The sequence below is a fragment of the Penicillium hordei genome (genome assembly GCF_028827395.1).
Source record: "Penicillium hordei strain IBT 12815 chromosome Unknown utg000001l_segment0_segment0, whole genome shotgun sequence".
NCBI classification, from domain to species: domain Eukaryota; kingdom Fungi; phylum Ascomycota; class Eurotiomycetes; order Eurotiales; family Aspergillaceae; genus Penicillium; species Penicillium hordei.
In genome coordinates this window covers 4,617,524-4,636,795 of record NW_026623142.1, presented here as the reverse complement: position 1 = coordinate 4,636,795, position 19,272 = coordinate 4,617,524, and the positions used below count along the sequence as shown (strand labels likewise).

Here is a 19,272-nt window from a genome sequence, read left to right as displayed (position 1 = left end):
TCTTTGGAAGGATGCGGGCCTTAGGCGGAAAATGGGCTCAGCTGAGGTGTCAACGGAATACATATATCTAAACATATCCCATGCAATTTCTTTGAATATTCCCAGTTTGAATTTCAAGTTGAAATAATATGTCATAGCCTAAGTGGAGTTACCAGATCGAAGGAATATCAGTAAGCACATCACCTTGCTGCATAACAGCCATAAGAAATTGATCACCAGCAAGTACGCTGAGATTTCTCGGTATCTAGTGACACCAAGTTCCAAAGTATGATCACTCGGCCGCGAGATCTCACATAAAAGAAAGTCCTTACGGCAGGGTATGTCGAACAAAGGCATTGTGTCAAAGAAGCCCAACCAGAATAAATCTCCAGCTATTTTCCTCCAGCATACAAAAGACTAAGCGATCAACGGAATAATATTCAAATCACCGGATACCGATGATTTCAAATCCACAAGCATGTTCTAAACCGGGCTATACGGATCTGTCTTATTTTTCACCATCTTCTCGAAAAGCCCACCTATTCGCCAACGCAGTGGCGGCAAAGATGCAGGACACGTCCCTCAACGCCATGGAAGCACAGCACGCACGGTCCATGGGCAGAGATAGAGGTACTTTCCAGTGACAACGCAATAAAAATCCGAGCACCGGTCCCTTAGCAGACCAGGCCGGCCGAGAAGAAAGAGTTTCAGTCGAGTTTTAGTATAGTCCTTGCCCGCCACCTAAGGTGGGATAGTGCAGGGATGATGATCCCAAAAGAAAAAAAAAAGAGGCGGAGAAAGAGAAAAGTCTTTTCAGACCTCGCCTCTCATGCGGCGGACGTAGCGGGCAGTTGCCATCCTTTCTATGGGTTGATCTGGCTATCACGGGTAGCGGTGAGGGGGTGGCTGCGAGAAAGCGAAGAATTGACTTTGAAATGCCATTTCCTCGGAGTCTGAGCACCATGTTGTGAGGCCGGAACGTCGGAGCTAAACAATCTGCCATTATGGGCGTCATGTGAGTGAAGGGCGGAACTTTGTGTTTCTCTGTATCTCTTGTGTTTCGGTGTACATACGCCGTCGCGTGGGAAATAGGCGCTGATGCTGTCTTTCCTTACGGATCTCCCGGTGCGAGATGCATGCTCTGATCATCTGCGTGAGCATGACAGTCGAAATGTGGGGAAGGTCTGTGTCGAAGGAGCTCAGCATGTAGGACCTGGTCACTTGCTTCCGCTATGGCTTGAGTATATGGAATAGTATAGCTTTGGAGGCCTTGGATGACAGGAACAGCAGGAGATCTATTCATCAGCTACTGTTATCAGTTGAGGGGCTTGATTTGCTGTCCTTGTCTTATGATACTATGTGCATTGTCAGCCGTTTGCTGCCTGGGAAGGCACAAGACACACCTCGGAAGACTATCAGATGTGGTGATAATTTCGCTCGGACAGTGTGAGGTGGCAGCTGCACCCCGCAATTGAGGGGCGCAGGGCAACAAGCCAAAGTACTCACCTTCGCAGATACGGATATCCGATGAATCCGAGAACATTGTTTACTTTGTACCTCTGTGTTCAGGAGCTTGCAATATACTAAAGTACTAAGTTTTCAGTTTAGTTTGGAGAATGGAATGGTGGGCTTACGCCTCTATCCTACCCAGGTAAATATAGGAATTGAATAATCCAGAAAGGACTACTTAATGAGGTTGACAGATAGGTTAGAATGGTTATTTTTATCTTTGGGATTTCTGTTATCTTTTGAGAGGGATGGAAATAATTGGGGTACAAGATTTCCATACATAATCTTTGATAGCAAACAAGGGGTAAATGATCATCATAGCAGCGATCGTTATTACTAACCCCAGACTCTCAACCCCACAGGTGAGGGACGAGCTCAAGGATTCTCCTGCCCCGCATCCTTATCTCTGTCATCTAAACATTTGAACATTCAGTATATCTCGATAGCTGAATAACGAGGGCCGAGCTCCCGAATTACAGGGCTTGATGGGTGTCAATTCTCGTATCAAAAATGGGCGTTCTATAACTATGACAACGGAAAACGCCTCTCCCGCTAGGCGTGGGAAGATAACGGGCCAAAACCAGCCAATCCCTTAGCTCGGGCGTATTATGGCAGTTCTAGATAGCCGAGTGCCATTTTTCCTATTTGTGGCTTGATTTTAGGGAATCTATCTATCGATGCATACATCCAGCTTCCAAGGTACAATAGTGGAGTAACTCGCCATAAATGACGACAACTTAGCCGAGAGCAATATCAATTGAAGATTTCCGCGGGAGAGTTCATTAACCTCTTAAACTCAAATTTGTCAGATGAATTGACAATCAACCCCGGTGTCTGCAACTAGCAAATGTGGAGATAAAACCCCGCGGCTTCGGGGTGCACCTGCAAGTTGCACATCATTTTCCCCAGAGTAAACAGAAACTATACTATCAATGGAGGCTTGCAAGCGTAAAGTGTAAAAGTCAACATGAAACCCCTGATAAACCCACATAAAACAGCCTAGAACAACGACCATGCACTGACCCCGTCCGTCATGCATAGCAATTGTCAGTTCGCCGCACTAATGTAGCGCCTTATGCACGGCCGCGCAGGCTAATCAAGCTATCCAGGCCCCACTATCACCGCACCGTCGAGTCATAGCTCCGGGATCGCGCGCACTGACTACCGCGCCTCCGTTCTGGCCGGTGGTCGAACTTGGTGGGGGCATTGCTTTGGCGCCCTTTCTCGCAATGCTATGCATAAGCGTGGGCCCAAGGGATATACATATTTACTTCAAGTGAGGCTACTAGTTTCTTGGTGGTAAAAGGTGGCTTTCTGAAGTATACATTAAGTATACTTTTACGATAGTGTTACTATTATATGCACAACTAACGTTCAAAGGCCCGTGCTGGCCCTCGATTTAGAAACGCATCATGTATACCACCTAGGCGATGTATACCCAATCGACTAAAGCGGCTGTCCCTGATCGCCTACCCGTCTTGTTAGTGGTTGGTTAATGCCAAGTGTAGGGTGGTGCCACTTCCTCAACAATTTTTTTCGAGATGCAACGTTCGGGATACAGATGCCCCCTGGGAACGCGTGTGGTCGGCAGGGATGTTAGAAGGTCAGGTGGTGCTCAGTGCAGTGCATTGCAGAAGAGGCGCGTCTAGGATTTGCGTGACGTGCAACATTGCATAGTCTGCCCATATGCGCTGCTTGCGTGCGATTTTCTTATTCTTGAGCTATCAGTAGGTGCTGTCCAATCACCGTCGAGTTCTCTATCTTGTGCCATAAAATGTGAATTGCCCAGCGTTGAAACGGGTTGAAACGCCTACGCTGTGCAACACGCGATGAATTGGAATAGTTGGCTGATCACAACGTTCCAATTGTTGTGTTAAGGTCAAATCGGAATGTTAGATACACATCTCCATCTGGCGTATGCCCTAAACGGCGAGGGTATCTGGACAGATTCTATCTCTACAACCAACAGCGACCCGCTATATCTCATTGGCGGGCCCAGACCTGTTCATTGCCAAACCAAGGCTAATCCTGGGGTATAGCTCGCGGGGTAAGAAACCTTGGGGGCAGAACGCAAGGCAGCATCGCCCCGATGTCTGGGGTCCGCCTCAACTCCGAGTTCGCAAGATATGCACCATGAAGGCAAGAGCTGACGCCAGCTGTATCCATGCGGGGTAGCTAGAGCTCTCTAGGAAATGCGCTGCCCCTCTCCAATTTCACTGCCCTTAGTTTCGTTAATGCATGCTATTCACGCTTCGTTTCTTTTTGGTGGCTCTTGGCAAGCAACGACTGCAGCCTGGACAGGCCGCTGCCCAAAGCGGCCGCGTGTTTTTGTGTTTTATCACCAAGGTGAAGCAGGAGAAGCTTATTCTTAGCAGTATCGGGTTGAATTGCGCGAGATGAGTCTCGGAACCGTACAACCGATGGAGAGCCCGGTCGATGGCCCAGGAGTATGGGTTCAGCCACGCTAACGCCCTCGGGGTGAGTTGCAGTTTGGAATTGTCGCCAGCGAGACAAGGTGGATTTCAAGGAGCACATCACTCCGGTGGAAATGTGTCAAATTATAAAGGGTCAGATTGTAAATTGCAAATTGAAAGATGAGATCGCATCTGGGCGATCATTTCGTGAGTAGATTAGCAAAGGGCTTCCAAGCTCTCAATCGGTGAGAAAGTAAGATCCTAAGGCTGAACTCTGTGATCTCAAGGTTCACATATGAACACTGTATACTGCTGATAGGTTCTGATCTGACCGCTTCGACGCTTCGACCCTATAACACTTTCTATTATTTTTAAGGGTTGCAGGTTATACCCTAATTCGGGTTTCCCGTGAACCGGACAACCGATGGAGGGGTTCTCAGATTTCGACATCAAAGTTTAAAAAAAGGAAAGAAAAGGAAAAAAAAAAAAAAAAAGAAAAAAGGAAAGGAAAAAGGAAAAAGCGCACGGAAGTTTCCAGGGTCTCGGCAAGAAGGGGCTAAACAGACGTTATCGCCCTGCAGCTCGGAATGTTGCGACCCTGCCGCTCACCGAGACATTCATATTGGCAATTTGAGGATCCCATCAGAACTGTATCGGGTCCACCCGTAGGCTGGACTACCCATATTCAAGTCCGTAGATACGCAGAGCTTTGCGGGACCTCCAGACGTCCTGAAAATGAGGGGTTAAAAACCTGGAGATCAAACCACATAGCCCTGTGCAGATCGAAGAGTTCGAGACTCTCGAACGGTTGCGAGTCGAGACCCTGGATAAGTACCCACCATGTGACATGGGGCTTCAGCGTTTAACCAATCTCATTGCATTTCCGAGGAGATCATTAGTTATAACGCCATGTGAAAGCCACCTGTTTTGTTGGGATAGTCAATGAGGAGAGTGGCAAAAAAGGAAAACTCTGCGCCGCTAATACAACAAAGGGGTTGGTGGTCCGGGCGTGGGTGTCTATACTACGTCGGGAAGGCTTGCTTGGAAATAATATATATATAAAAAAAAGATATCATTTGAATAATCACTGGTATGACAGTTAATCAGTGAGACATGGAGATGAGAGTCGTGGGGGTTGAAGGGATGGTGAAACGCGCGAAAAACCATTGACCTCATTACGACAGTTTCATAGATATCAACTCTATGGATCAATGCGACTTTACTTCCAAGCTTAGCAAGCTACTTCAACCTTTCAACTACGTATGTTGAATAAATTGGAAGAATGGTCAAGAGAATATACACGATTCCAAGATTTAAATGAATGAATACAAAAATATCTATGGTATGCTGCACGAGCGACCGGGGGTCCAGACCCCCCGCCAAGCCGACGAAAACCAAGGCATTGATGGACTATCAAATGCACCTTGACATCATGGACTATCGGCGTGGAATTACCACAGCCCGTATTTATACATAACCATGACTTTTAATATCGATATCGTGATTTCGGATCTGAATTCGGACATTGGAATTTCCTCTGGAAATATTTCGTGATCGATTCGTGATTTCTTCAGTTATTACACTAATCCGATTGAAAATACCCGAACCTGATCTCAGACCCATATATTTCCCGTATCTCCATATCTCCAGACTCCATTCTCCATTTTCTACCGGCTTTTGGCGGCACCCTCGGTGGAGCCCTGGAGTGCATGTTATCGTAGATCCACTAGATTTCCGGAGTACAGCACAAGTGCACTTACAACGAGACTATCTTCAAATGCACTATGCACGTCACAGTGGGATTCCATACATAAACTGCCTAGGACAGTTGAAATACTTGTTCTTTTGATACGTACGTAGTTGGACCATGGCTGTGTAGCTGTGTCGGGAAAGGAAACCCGCTGTCGTTCCACCGCAGATAACAGGTTCCCGAGGTCAATTTCTACATGTAGACAAACTTGATTCGAGACCCAAGGTTTTTGGAAGTGTCAGAAAGTCTTGATAATAGTGTATGATTTAGTTTCCATTCTAGATAGGGGGGCGGGGACGGATTCCTTCCTGTTCACCCTATTTCTTTATTTCTTATATCTCTCTAGCTATTTCCGCCTAGCCTTTACAATTGTAGTCCGACCGGAGAGTAGGACAACACAACACCAGAGTAACTTCAAACCCTTGGCACTAAGCCCCATGACTTTAGATTCGCATTGCTAGAACACGGTGTAGTTGATGTGTGCCGAAGGGGAGGGATGAGTGGATATTACGCTTCTAGCACTTGCATGGCGCAATGTATCCCTAGTTACCTGTGCGCGGCAAAAAAAAAGAAACGAAAAAAAAAAAAAACCGTTGATTTTCTATCTGCCACAGGCTAGGAGAATCTGGGACAAACCGGTTTTGGCTGGGTCGATCCATAAATCTCGACCAATCTTTGGAACACGGGGCTCCGATAGTTGATAAGGGAAGACCAGTACCACAGTCAATGGTAACGGAAAAGGTAGATGAATGATTCGGGGAATAACATATATATATTTTTTGATCGGTTTTGATGTTCTGATGAGTGATACAAAATGCTATGCGTCAGGTCAAAAAAAACTGGGAACACAGACAGGTTGACAAAGTTAGTGTACATGGACCTGTTAGCGCCTGTGGGCTGGAGGCCTGTAGTCCGCTAATTGTGACACTAGGGGGAACGACCAGTGCATTATAGTGAACTCGCAATTGTGTAGGATCGTCGTGCTCGTGCGAATAGACCACATGTCGGAGAATTTGGATAAACCATAGGAAATAGGATATGGTGAGATATCAATCTAGGATGTCCACGGGTATATTTTATGGATGTATCAACTGCAATCAGACAATTGACAGTGGAATGTAGAAATATAGAAGTACAGAAGTACAGAAGTAATAGAATCCAGTAAAAAGAAATGTATAAAAGGAAAAACAGAATAGAAAAAGTAAAAAAAGTAAAAAAAAGTAAAACGAAAAAAAAAAAAACCAATCCCCCACGTATACGGGACGAAGCGGAGTCTATGCAAAGCAGATGCACCAGGTAAATTTTATCTTTGGACAATTTGTCTTTATTTATCTTGTTCCACTTTTTGATTTTATCATTTTATGATTTTATCCTTTCCGATTTCTCTCAAAAAGCTATAATACCGGATTTTAATCTCTTTCTCTGATGAATATTTTCTTTACTCTTATCTTCTGTTAACGGTCATAGCGGGAATGACTGCTTGATTTGCCACTATAACTTCCAAGGTTATCTGGTACTTCCAAGGTACCTTTAAATCACCTCTTCTCCCTTCATCGCGGCTGTGCCGGGAGCTTGCCAACTTTTTTTTTCCCTTTCTTTTTTTATATGTACATCTTGTCTCTTCTCTGTACCAATTTTCTTTTCTTTTTTTGTTCAACATTTCCTGATACTTTTTGGCTAATACCTCGCCACTCGATGTTTATACTTCAAGGTATTGATAAGCTCTCTCTCCCTTGACCTCAACCTTGGAAATCCCATTCCCTTCCAAGTTATCTTCTTTTCCGTGTTACCTGTGAAACCTTTACTTTTTCCATTGGCACCTTCCTTAAGTGTCACCCTACTCCCCTGGGATGAAATGGCATGTCTTTCCTTGCCTCTTGCCACTTGACCTTCTCGTTGCCACAATCCGGAATTTAATGAAGCCTTACTGACGGAGCTACTTTCAGGCACTTTATTGTGATTGAAACATCGAACACCCTCGGAATCTTTGCTATTTCCCTTCTTGTGTTGAGATACACAAGTCGGCCGGATGCCATATACTGCGCCGTTCAAGACGTTGCTCTCCGCGCAGCACATTGAATACTCTCGACCAACCGACGAGTCTTGTGAGCGGCCCGGTTTGGTTCGCTCCTCGTCAGAACGGGTTCAGAATTCCCGTCCATACTCCTCCACCTCATACACCCGGCGTCATCGGAGGAGTCCTTCGAACACCAAATCGATAGTGCATTCTGCTCCAGATTCACCGGCCCGGGCTCACCCCTCTATCGATCCACATGCCAGTCTCCGTCAGTCCCCACCGCCGATAAGCAATGCTATCATCCCTCCCGGAGCGGTAATCTCGCCTCCTGAGTCCGGGCCGAACTCAAGTGATGAAGAATCACCACACCGGAGTGGCGAGAGTGTCAAGTTTGACGAGCTGGAGGCTGCCGTTCGATCAATTAGACTGAGGAGGGAGAGCTCACCAGAAAGAATGGATCCAGCAGACCACTCAGAAATACCAACACCGGCTCGACCCTCATCGAGTGTGCCGTCAACCACTGACGCAAAGCCCACTCGGTCCAAGCTCCCCCACCTACCATTGTCGAAAGAAGCTCGCAAGATCAGTCACTCTCGATCATCGACCGAAACCGCCATCAATTTGGCTCGGGAAGAGGCGGTGACTAGCTCGCCCGACGAAAGTGATGTGGAGATGTCGTGCAAGCCCCCAATGGTCCGTAAGAAGTCAGGTGAGCTTGTTCGGCCTGCTCTCCGCCCTTCTTCGTCACGGCGACGACCGTCTAGCATGCCTGGTACTCCAGTCTATTCTAAGGCGGTGCACTTCGACTCCCACTTAGAGCACATCCGTCACTTCCTCCAGCTGGACAGGCCATTGGCTGTCAGCACAGAAACATCACCAGTTGAAAACCACGACACCAAAGGCGAGTTTCCCTTCAGCTCTGCCGACTCGCGTGGCCCGTCGTGGGAATGGGAGATCAAGCTCGCCAATTGGCCTAAGGATACCTCATCACGAGCCACTCGTCCGGTCCGCCTCGAGCGGTTGTTCCTGTCGGCTGATAGGAGCACTTTGATCGGCACTGTGGCCGTGGCTAATATTGCTTTCCACAAGAATGTGACCGCTCGTTTCACACTGGATTACTGGAGGACTACCTCGGAGGTTGGAGCGGCATACTGCCATGATGTTCGCCGCCAGCAAGCCGCCGATGGGTTCGATCGCTTTTCGTTCGATCTCAAGCTGAATGACCAGGCCAATCTGGAGACCAAGACCATGTTCATGTGCATCCGCTATAACGTGGAGGGACTGGAATATTGGGATAATAATGATTCAGTGAACTATCAGATTGATTTCCACAAAGTCCCCAAGACCCCCACGAGCAAGCCTGCAAATGGCGGATCTCGCCCCGCCCTTCCTCGCAGCCGATCCTTCACCAGCTCCCATACCATTCGACCGCAATCCATGCCGCCTAACTATGATTTCCCCGACCTCGGCGACAAGACGTCATTCACGAACCCTTTCAATGGTGCAAACGGTGCGCCCTTGGCTCGCACGCCCTCGGATGAGATCGATACGGTTGCGCCGCCCAAACGCCGTGAAAACTCCAACCGCCAAGCATTTGGAAACCGGTACGACTTCGGAGCGTCGCTGTCTGCTGCTATGCGGTCGAAGGCGCCTCTAGATCGGACCGCTCTGACAGCCCGTGCGAGATCCGGGGAGACCGTTGTGCCGGATACCTCCAAACCGAGCAAGAAAACCCTCAATCTTGAGCAGGGCCCTGGTTCTGCAGTGAGCGATAATTTCCGCACCGGAAGTCGTGTGGGAGATCTAAAACCTTCCTCTTTGGTATCTAGCAAGCCACAGCTCGAGTCTTCTGTGTATCAGGAGTTGGTCGATAAGTACTGCTTTGTAAGTTTTGCAACGGCAAGTCATGCCATGGCAGTCAACTGATCGGTTATAGTATGGGTCTCCGCAAGGATCGAACCTGAAGGCACACCCATCGATATCGAGTGGTCGTGAAGGCGAGGCCCCAAATCATGCCTCTGCCTCTGCCTGTCCTTCGCCGCCTTTGTCTCCTAGGTCTCCTGCCCCTCTGGCTGCCTCTGTGGCCGAAGCACCGCGTGCTTCTGTTGGCCCGCGCGCCTCTCCACCGCCCTCGACATCCCCCTTGGCTTTTCACTATTCTTTCCACGGCGGCTTCATGAATGACCCTCACTCTCCAACGGTTATTAGAGGGTGAGCAATATAGATTGTTCTATGGCAGCGTCCAACTTGGCTATGATCTTTCCAGTCGACTATTAAAACATATCGTTGACGGATCTCATGAAGGGGTTTGGTGGTCCTTGTGTGGAACTTGACAGACCCGTTGGCCCAATTTCAACCCCTTCCATACCACAACGTATCGGCGCACTCTGATGACGGATGGAGTTTTTTTTCTTCTTTTAACTTCCTCTCAACATTACCTACTTTATCCACCAGTGGTTTCGACCAGCAGCACATGTGAGCGATCGTCTCTGCGATGCATAATAAACCGCGGACGTTTCGTTGAATCATTCGCTGTCCGGCTCGCTTCCATCAGTCGTCGGCCCAATTATCGACGCGACCATCCCGGCTTTTGTCTGGTGCGGTCATTCTCACTATTTTTTTGTTTACCTCTCTGCGTGCTGCTTTAGCCATGCATGATGACGCTACGATTTCTCTTCCGAGGCATTTTTCGATTCTTTGCCGTACTTTCCTGGATGGCCCTTCCTTTTCAACGCAAAAAGTTTTTAGTATGCCTGCCTCCGCTCTTGATCTCGATGCATTGGATTTCTTTTTCTTCTTTTTTTTTCCTTCTCTTTTTTGCATGGTGTTCTGGCGTTTTCTCTTTCCTGCTTTTTTTTCCTGCTTGTTATTGTTGTTTTAGTTCCACAACACGGTTTACCTTGCTGGTTGGAACAGGGGACGCGAATGTGTGAGGATGCGAAGATAGCGATACATAACTGCGTCTTATATAGGCAACGCGACGTAGTTTCGAAATGACACGAGACATGATGAACGCCATCGACTAGATCTTTCTTTTACACCTGTAGTTTGTTAGGTTACCTTCTAGCCAATAAAGAATTATCCCGCTACTCACACAAAATGCTAACCACGCGTTAAAAAGCTAAGGAGTACATGATATGAAGCTCACATTGATTCGAGTGGTGGAGTCCTGGGGTATACCTCCCGATTAGGCTAGCGGTTATCCTATCTTATCACCACGTGATCAGTATCATTGTCGCTCGACGCAGGAAAATGCGGGTTCGCCGATGCCTGGTAGACGCGCTGGAAACCGACCCTTCATAACGCCCTTTTTCTTTCCCCGCCGCCCGCCAATCACCGCCGCATTGCAGAATGATGGATAAATCTCTCGCTTACCTAAAATACTTACTTCCCGGATCACGCGTAATCGGCATTCCTATTTAAACTGCCCTCCCCCTCCATTTAGTCATTTTCCTATTTTTCCCTCTCTATTATCCTCAACGCCGACCATCAAAACACGTGGTTTTCATCGTTTTATCGACAACACAGACGTCGATCCATCTACCTTTTTAATATTTTCAATTCCTCATATTTGAAACTATGTCTGGACGTAAGTATTGATATCTTTTCACATGTTGTTGTCACTATATACCCCATCGTCTATTTGTTGTCGGCGTGGTGAAGTTCCCAAAATAAGAACTGGTGATGCCCCTGTCGACACGTGATTCATGCCTCAGGCAGAAACCGCATCCCACCTTTCCTAATTAGGATAGGCCGTCCACCTTGACACATCTTAACACAACCTCCAACCACCCTCAACTCCCTATACTCCCCTCCTCTTCATACTGTTTTATATTCAACCCCCACATCCCAAACTATACTCTTCTCACACAATCCTCAAACAAAAACTAACAACATAAAACAGGCGGCAAAGGCGGAAAGGGCCTCGGCAAAGGTGGCGCCAAGCGCCACCGCAAGATCTTGCGCGACAACATCCAGGGAATCACCAAGCCCGCTATCCGCCGTCTCGCCCGTCGTGGCGGTGTCAAGCGTATCTCCGCTATGATCTACGAGGAGACCCGAGGTGTGCTCAAGTCCTTCCTTGAGTCCGTCATTCGTGACGCTGTCACCTACACCGAGCACGCTAAGCGTAAGACCGTCACTTCCCTCGACGTCGTCTACGCCCTCAAGCGCCAAGGCCGTACCCTCTACGGTTTCGGTGGTTAGATTTGTCTCGCGATTTTCATCGTCTTAAGCGACTTTTCCACTCTCTGTGTGCGAGGTGGCGGTCGGAGGCTTTTCTTCCTTAATGCGCTACGGTGTGATGAGTTCTTTTCTTTTTTTGCGTCAAATGGTTATGGGGTTTAGGGAATTTCTTTGGGTCTGCTTTTTTATCCTCCGTGGTTGGGACTTTGATTTTCGTGCTTGATGGGCTATGTGTCCTTCAATAACTAGTTGCTGATAGACTCTCGATTTGGCTCTATGGAGTTCAACACAATGCTTACTATCAGTCATATTCTTCTTTTTATTTATGTAGTTTGTATCTTGTAGCAAGTAATCCTAGCAGTTTGTATGCTTGGCTATGTATGCTGTCTCCAATGCATGCCGATGTCATTTCATTGTCAGGTAGTGGAAAGCCACGGGCGGAGACCCCCGCAACTTCATTCCTTTCACCACAAAGCATACCGCTCACCTATAGAACACTCTCTTATGTGGAATGTCTGTTAGCATCCCAGCTGTTGCAAACACGGCTTCATCTACAATCAAAGCAAGATTTTTCTGCCCCCATGAGACTGTCCCTCGTGCTGCGACTATTCTCGGATTCCCATCCCAGTCTCCATCGCCTCAGCGTACTACGAAAGCGCATGTGTCGATATTGCTAGTTTGGCCTCTGTAATTTCGGTTAATGAACCAATTCGACTATATGCACGACCCGAAGATGTCCAGAAAGCAAGGTCAATGATAAGCCAGGCTATTACAAAATATCCGAGTAACACCTCGAACATTTCTGTCATTCCATTCCTCACAAATCACCTTGGGGTCCGCGATACAGGACCCGTCTATGTACGCGGCATTGGCGAATCCATCCACCAACGTCTTGCAATCAACTTCCGTTTCAGTGAATGGGGAAGAAAAAATGGGATTGGCGACCACGACCGGGCTTCAGTTGGGCTTGATTGGCCTGTGATGACGTCTGAACAGATCGAAGAAAACGGTACCTTTGCCAGCAGGGTTATCGAATCTGATGTTCTTCCATCTCCGGTGACTCTGGTGGAATCACAGGTCCGTTTGGAAGGTGGTGCACTAGCTGTGGATGGCGAAGGGATGCTTCTGGCCACTGAAAGCAGCATCATCAACGAAAATCGAAACCCGGGTCTTTCGAATGACAGCGATTGAGACAGAGCTACATCGTCTGCTGGGTGTTGAGAAAATTATCTGGTTCCCCGGCAGAAAGAAATTGGATGTTACTGATGTGCTCGTTGACGCTGAAGTCAACTTTGTCCGGCCCGGAGTTGTTGTCCTCTCACGACCCCATTATACCGTGCCTAAGGCATGGATACAGATTTATGAGGACATCAGAGACATTCTAGGGAAGTCGGCCGATGCGAAGGGTCGTCCTTTTGAGGTACACATAGTAGACGAGCCGAGCCCCGAAATCTTCGGGGTCTTGTCATACGATGAACCGGCGACTAACTGGGAATTTTTATTTCGTCAATGGGGGGGCTTATTCTTCCTCAATTCGGCGATAATCGGCGAGATCAAGCGGCCTTGGTGTTGTTTCAGAAGCTGTGCCCTGATCGCGTGGTTCAGCCAGTGTTTTTGTCTGCGCTTCCATTGGCTGGGGGTGTGATTCACTGCGCAACCCAGCCAGTACTTTTTGTAGGTGAATGAGCGTCAATAGGCGTAAAATAATGAGATAACCTCCAAATTTACGAACACATGGGCTGGATGTTAAATGAGATGGATCAGATTGGAATACCAAAAGAGGAAGACCATACGCGGATCCACCGGCTATGGGGAAATCGTGGAGAGAGCGGGGAAATCGGCCGATCTCACCGGATCACCTCGCTGAATTCATAAACACCTCCGACATCAATCTTGGAAACCAAGCAGACTGCTACCAAACCACCCGGTCGTGACCTGTTCCTAGTTCTACTCGCGCATTCGCACTACCATGATGGCGAAGGCTTGCGACCACTGCGACTTGAATAAAGAGAAAGAAAGCTGTACTGCAGGTGCTAGTCCGACATGCATCAGATGTAATCATATGAAGATTGGCTCCACCGCTCGTCGCACTAAGCGCGTGAGACACCTCTCATCTGCCGAAGTCTTCCCGCATGGGAATTTGCGGGTTTCCACGATCGTGTCGCGACATCGTGCCCAGTCCAAGGAGAGCGAAAGACATGCTTCATCTTCCTCGTCTAGTCCACGCTCATTTTCGAGTTCTTCTCCCGGAGATAATGAACCTTGGACGCCAGAAAGTACCGATGTCATGATACTATCGCCAGAGAAATTACTTGCCGCCCCCACTGACTTCCAAACGACGTCAGATGCATTGCGCACCGTTATGAACATGGAACAGTTCTCAGCCATACATTCACCATTCGCATTTGGAGATAGTTTCATCCCAACATCCCAAAAGACCATCTATGTGATTTTGCAACTATCCGCCCCGGTCCTGACCGAGGGATACCTGGCCTTCCTAGGCCTGATGACAAACTACCAAAAGTCCCCTGTTATACGCCGAAGCAAGCCCGATATACTCAAGGCTGCTAAGGGATTGCAAAGTCTGAGAAGTGTGAAAATCTCACACGACTACGACGCAGCGTGCGCTCTCTTCCTGGGCCAGACTATGTACGTGTTCAACATACTCACGACACCACACTCCAGTACAGCCCATGCTATCGTTCGGAGCGCCCTCATGTCAGCCAAGCCATGGCTTCCCAGATTGGTGCAAGCCCCTATCATGGACACAATAACCATGACTCCGATTTTGGTCGACACGGTCGAGTGCCTGGTGCACCGTGAGATCCCTATAATACGACTCGATCCTCAGCCTCGCGTCCTCGTCGACCGCTATCTTGGTCTCTGTGCTACACTTTTCCCTCATCTTTACGATATCTGCGTGTGCAGCAACAGCTTGAAGAGAGAAGCCCCTGCGGCCGGATCTGAATCATATTCAGCCATCCACGACCAACTGGACGAAATAGAGGAGAAGATCCGACGTTGGCGACCCCAAACTCCTTCTGGGCTGTTTGATAGCTACGGTCAGCATGCAGTTCTAGCAATGGTGACACAAGCAAATGTGTATCGTCAAGCCGCGTTATTGATCCTCCACCGGCTGCGATATCCGCTAGGAATCGAGGACGAGCCGGCGTGGAAACTTGCGAATGGGATATTTTCTGAGTTGTCGTTCTTTGCCAAATCGGCTGTCAATGTTAACGAAGTTACCGCGTTGCCAGTGGTGTTTCCGTTGACGATGGCCATGTTTGAGATATATGGACCTGGAGAAGATTTGGTCGAACGCTTAGCGTCGTTTACAATTCAAGGTGTGTGTTTAGCTCGGCTTCAAGAATTTGTGAAGTTGGCTAGGGCGTCGAGGGAGTCTGGGTATGAGGGAATTTGGTTTGATTTAGTTGATACGAATCTTCGTGTTGCAATGCCACCATAACCTGAACCGGTCTCGGTAGCAGTGCTTTTATGTATAGTATTATTATCTCAGGGAGGGTGAGATGGCTCTGTTTTAGAACGTTGCCAGCTTTTCTGTTCCCCCGTTGAACAGTTGTTATTGTATACGCCGAATCTCAGGGAATAGCCAGTAATTCCGAGACTTGCTGCTATCTTCTACCTTGAACATTTTAACACAGGGCCACCAATAGTCACATTTCTGCGGTTCGTGGCAGGCTTGGGTACATGTGGAGGCGGGGTAACCTCCCATGTCCACCAGTCTTACATCTCTTACTCGTACGATCTCGGGGATTCATAAGGGGATTCATAATGGATAACTCTCTGCTTACTCTTTACTTTTCTTACAAGAGTGCGACAAAATATGTCGTGGACTGGCTCTTTTCAACGGTTGGCCGTGAACAGTTCGACCAGGTCCATGCACGGCCCAGCACCGCGGAAATCGTGAATGCAGCAATCCTCGTTCGAGACCAGAATCTACCAGTTCCAAAAAGCGTACTCAACAAACTACAAGATATCCTCAAGAAGAGACGGGAGGTTCATAGTCTCTATATAGAGCGCGCTACATCGGACAATCAGGAAGAGAACTTGAAGCACAAAGCTTTTATAGATAGGTGAAATGCCTTATCTTAATACGTTCAGGCTTGTTATTAATAACCTATTGAACCAACAGACTTGAACAGACATATCAAATATTGTCACCTCTAGTGAAATCAACGCAGTCACCTCTAGTTCAAATCGGCAAGGAAACTGAGACAACTTCATCTTCGGGGGTTAATCGATACGCGTGCTTGACGGATTTAGATCTGACAGATCGTCATGAGCCTGACCCTGAAGCGCGAAATCGGGACACTATTAGTGCAACGAACACTCCAGCGACAGAAAAAGCCGAACAAGTGTTACAAGATGATGAGCTAGGCGAGTACATTGAGCTTAGCCTCTTGGTATATGTAAGTGAAAGTTCCCACCAGTTTTGTACACGATAGTGACTTGATAATTAGAACCTCGATGCTATCTGCGCAAAGGTGAACGGATTCTGGGCCGATGCAGCATCGGGAAAACTCCCTATCATTGTCGCTGGATTCTTGACCAATACGGCCTACCATGCGGCAAAAAGGATTATATACAACTCCCCTGGCCTGTCAAATAATGCTACACTGATCCATAAATGGTACCTCACAAAAAGAGACTTCAGAATCAAATTCACCGATATTCCAGAGCTTCAGCATAATTATCAGCGTTTTGCCAACAATCTTGGATTGATGCATTACTGGCAAATCCTTCACCACTGCCGCACCCTTGATGGGTATAAAAACATTCTTCCCACCGCCAGTAGTCGACAGCATCCAACAGCTCTTATACACAAGCTTGTCGACAGTCGAGAATCCTACGAGCTTGACGATTTGGCTTTTGATAAAATGCAGGAAAGCATGCGACATCTTCTCGTTTCGGGTCGAGCTATAAGTGCACTAGAGGAAGAATCTATGAAGGCAGAGCCTCTTCTCCCTGCTCTAGATGCGGCATTACGAGACCCTAAATCACCAATCCCAACACATCTTGTTTTCGGTATGGATATGCTGCTGTCGACGTACAAGTCATTCCTGTGGCCCAAGGAACAGACAAATAAAGTGAATTGCCGCATTTCATCACTGAAGTTCGCCAAAGATATCATCAATAGTATCACAAATTGCATGCCATTTTTGGAGAAGCTGTGTTGGTGTCAGACTCCCGACCATTGCACTTGCCCATACAAACAATACATCTGCGAATTTCGAAGCAAGCTGGAACTTTATGTCCAGGAAAAGAGATTTGATCTCTACTATCAAGCACCTTGGGTTGCATCCGGCCACATGATTGAGATCCTCCATTTATCCATGGATAAAGGGGTCAAGTTATGCTGCGCGAGTAACTACGTGATGGCAGTACTTCACCTCTACAACGCTCTTCTAGAAGTGGGCCCGCAGATGCAGCGAGTAACTTGGCTGGATCAAATGTGTGTGATTTTCACGAAATCCCTTTTCCCTGGATCAATCCCCAAAAGAAATTTCAGCTCGGTTTTCCGTCGATCGAGTGGAGGCCACTTGATCAAAACTTCGAGTTCACACAATGGGAACCAGTTTGTATTCTCTCGTGGACACTCATACTTCAACGAGCGACCCACTGGTTGTCATCAACTATCTCGTTTTTATACGCAGCATATGATAAACTATCAACTAAGTGCGAGACAATGGGTTCAGCTTTACGAAGAGCGAAGAGTTAACAATCCCACACTAAGTCAAACAAGAGCAGCTTCTCAGCAACTTCGTTCAACAGTTTTCTCTGTCACCATGGAGAAAATCAAAGATAGTGTGTTGCCAGAGTTTGAAGGGGATATGCCAGTGGCTCGGATTGATTATTTTTCGATTTTCAGCGTTTGTATCCACATCTTGGAGGATTTATGTGTACGTATAGAAGGTTGCAATGCCCCGGCTACAGCTCGGCGCGGCTTCGAGTTGGTCGACACTTTATTAGGCGACATTAATCAACATGAAAAGGATGCTGAGATTTCACGCTTACTCCCTTATCTACGGCCGTTGAAAAAAGCTGTCCTTGTGTTTGCATCGTTGGATAAGGACAGGTCCTTGCGTGGATTTGCCTGGGATATTTAACTGTGAACTGGATATACTTTCCCTAAAATAAATATATTCACTACTGTTAAATTCGGTCTGCCTTCCGTCTATTAAACGCATGGGCATCATTAAGCTAACTATCATGCAACCATGAACAACTCCCCCTTCGAGCTAGATCCCTCAACTAGCCACCTTCAAATCTCTCCATGTAAAACCAAGATTTCATTGATTGGATGCCTCCAAGTGAGAGTGGGGAGTGCGATCTGATTACGGCGCTAGTCCCCTCAAAACCTCCCACTCATGCTCCAGCATAGACAAGGTGACAATATCATGCCAAGCGCGGCGATGATACACAGCCTCACGTTCACGACCTTCATCCACAAATCCAAGTTTCCTGTAAAGCTTCAGTGCATTCGGGTTGTACGAAAATGCACCTATAGAGACTCTGTGCAGTCCAGCATGCTGAAATGCCCAGTCCAAAGCCCAGTCGATAGCTTCTCCGCCGTATCCTTTGCCCCGGAACCCGTCCGCAAGTGAGATTCCTATCATCGCATTGCGATGATGGGTGCCGTTTGATCCATCCAGGCTGAAAAGGCTCATGTGGCCAATTGGGACTGGTTTGGGATCTTGAGCAGGTTGATGCAAGGTTTTGGTCTCAGTTAAAGAGTTTGTTCCCTCGAGGGGTTTTTGAGCGGGGAGGCATATAACCACCCCTAAAATGGCGTCTTGAAGTACTTTGATGAACTCCCCTGCCGAACTTTTGTGAGACGGGCGCGGGAGACGTCCAGTACTCAGTGTTTGAATTATCGGCTCGTTCATAAGACCGTGGAAAAATGCGATGTCCTCTTCAGAGTTCTCTGGGGCTCGGTAGATCAGCCGGCTAGACTTTGAAAGGTCCCAGGGGGCTTGGGTTGATGCCATATTGGAAGATTAGGAATTCAGGTTCGAATGTAAAGTCAGATTACTTGAGAATTATGGGATTATCGATAGCTTTATAGAAAACATCCATGGATGAGCGGGCAATAGCCCATTTGGTGATACCCAATTAGCTTCCATTGTGGACGCCCTGTTACATTACGGCTACCACGAGATAAGCACAATTAGCCTCCAAAGATGGAGCTAACCCCTAAATGGTAATCTCGGGCTCCCGATTAGGTCATGTCCTGTGACTAAAGCAGTTGAGAATATAAATTGGAGCCTAATAGGCACACAGTATTATATACTTGTCTTTCCTCTCCTCTTTGTACTACCTTTTTGCTGTGCACGTAATTCACTAAAAAGACAAACTGATCGTAAAATAAATGCTTAAATATGTGAACCCAGTATAAT

General features: G+C 47.5%; 8 protein-coding genes across 8 annotated transcripts; 5 read left to right on the top strand and 3 right to left on the bottom strand.

The window, feature by feature from the left end:
* Positions 1 to 1,090: 1,090 nt before the first annotated feature.
* On the bottom strand, positions 1,091 to 1,522 carry N7537_001770 (uncharacterized protein; the record flags this gene model as incomplete). The annotated part of the gene is made up of 2 exons (XM_056892828.1): positions 1,091 to 1,274; positions 1,383 to 1,522. 2 exons carry the CDS (start codon positions 1,520 to 1,522, stop codon positions 1,091 to 1,093), a joined length of 324 nt encoding a protein of 107 aa, XP_056757823.1.
* Positions 1,523 to 3,729: 2,207 nt separating this feature from the next.
* Positions 3,730 to 4,023, bottom strand: N7537_001769 (uncharacterized protein; the record flags this gene model as incomplete). The annotated part of the gene is made up of 1 exon (XM_056892827.1): positions 3,730 to 4,023. The coding sequence occupies one exon, from the start codon at positions 4,021 to 4,023 to the stop codon at positions 3,730 to 3,732; it is 294 nt and encodes a 97-aa protein (XP_056757822.1).
* Positions 4,024 to 7,681: 3,658 nt separating this feature from the next.
* On the top strand, positions 7,682 to 9,884 carry N7537_001768 (protein phosphatase regulator GAC1; the record flags this gene model as incomplete). Its single annotated transcript, XM_056892826.1, has 2 exons — positions 7,682 to 9,553; positions 9,606 to 9,884. 2 exons carry the CDS (start codon positions 7,682 to 7,684, stop codon positions 9,882 to 9,884), a joined length of 2,151 nt encoding a protein of 716 aa, XP_056757821.1.
* A 1,340-nt stretch (positions 9,885 to 11,224) lies between these two features.
* N7537_001767 (histone H4) lies at positions 11,225 to 11,897 on the top strand. The gene is made up of 2 exons (XM_056892825.1): positions 11,225 to 11,258; positions 11,574 to 11,897. Exons 1-2 carry the CDS (start codon positions 11,249 to 11,251, stop codon positions 11,873 to 11,875), a joined length of 312 nt encoding a protein of 103 aa, XP_056757820.1. The 5' UTR covers positions 11,225 to 11,248; the 3' UTR covers positions 11,876 to 11,897.
* A 468-nt stretch (positions 11,898 to 12,365) lies between these two features.
* On the top strand, positions 12,366 to 13,499 carry N7537_001766 (agmatine deiminase family protein; the record flags this gene model as incomplete). Its single annotated transcript, XM_056892824.1, is given in 3 exon segments — positions 12,366 to 12,517; positions 12,532 to 13,022; positions 13,039 to 13,499. 3 exon segments carry the CDS (start codon positions 12,366 to 12,368, stop codon positions 13,497 to 13,499), a joined length of 1,104 nt encoding a protein of 367 aa, XP_056757819.1.
* A 417-nt stretch (positions 13,500 to 13,916) lies between these two features.
* N7537_001765 (uncharacterized protein) lies at positions 13,917 to 15,320 on the top strand (the record flags this gene model as incomplete). The annotated part of the gene is made up of 1 exon (XM_056892823.1): positions 13,917 to 15,320. The coding sequence occupies one exon, from the start codon at positions 13,917 to 13,919 to the stop codon at positions 15,318 to 15,320; it is 1,404 nt and encodes a 467-aa protein (XP_056757818.1).
* A 326-nt stretch (positions 15,321 to 15,646) lies between these two features.
* On the top strand, positions 15,647 to 17,284 carry N7537_001764 (uncharacterized protein; the record flags this gene model as incomplete). Its single annotated transcript, XM_056892822.1, has 4 exons — positions 15,647 to 15,948; positions 16,008 to 16,284; positions 16,336 to 17,220; positions 17,258 to 17,284. The coding sequence occupies 4 exons, from the start codon at positions 15,647 to 15,649 to the stop codon at positions 17,282 to 17,284; spliced, it is 1,491 nt and encodes a 496-aa protein (XP_056757817.1).
* Positions 17,285 to 18,210: 926 nt separating this feature from the next.
* Positions 18,211 to 18,864, bottom strand: N7537_001763 (GNAT family N-acetyltransferase; the record flags this gene model as incomplete). The annotated part of the gene is made up of 1 exon (XM_056892821.1): positions 18,211 to 18,864. The coding sequence occupies one exon, from the start codon at positions 18,862 to 18,864 to the stop codon at positions 18,211 to 18,213; it is 654 nt and encodes a 217-aa protein (XP_056757816.1).
* Between the last annotated feature and the right edge of the window lie 408 nt (positions 18,865 to 19,272).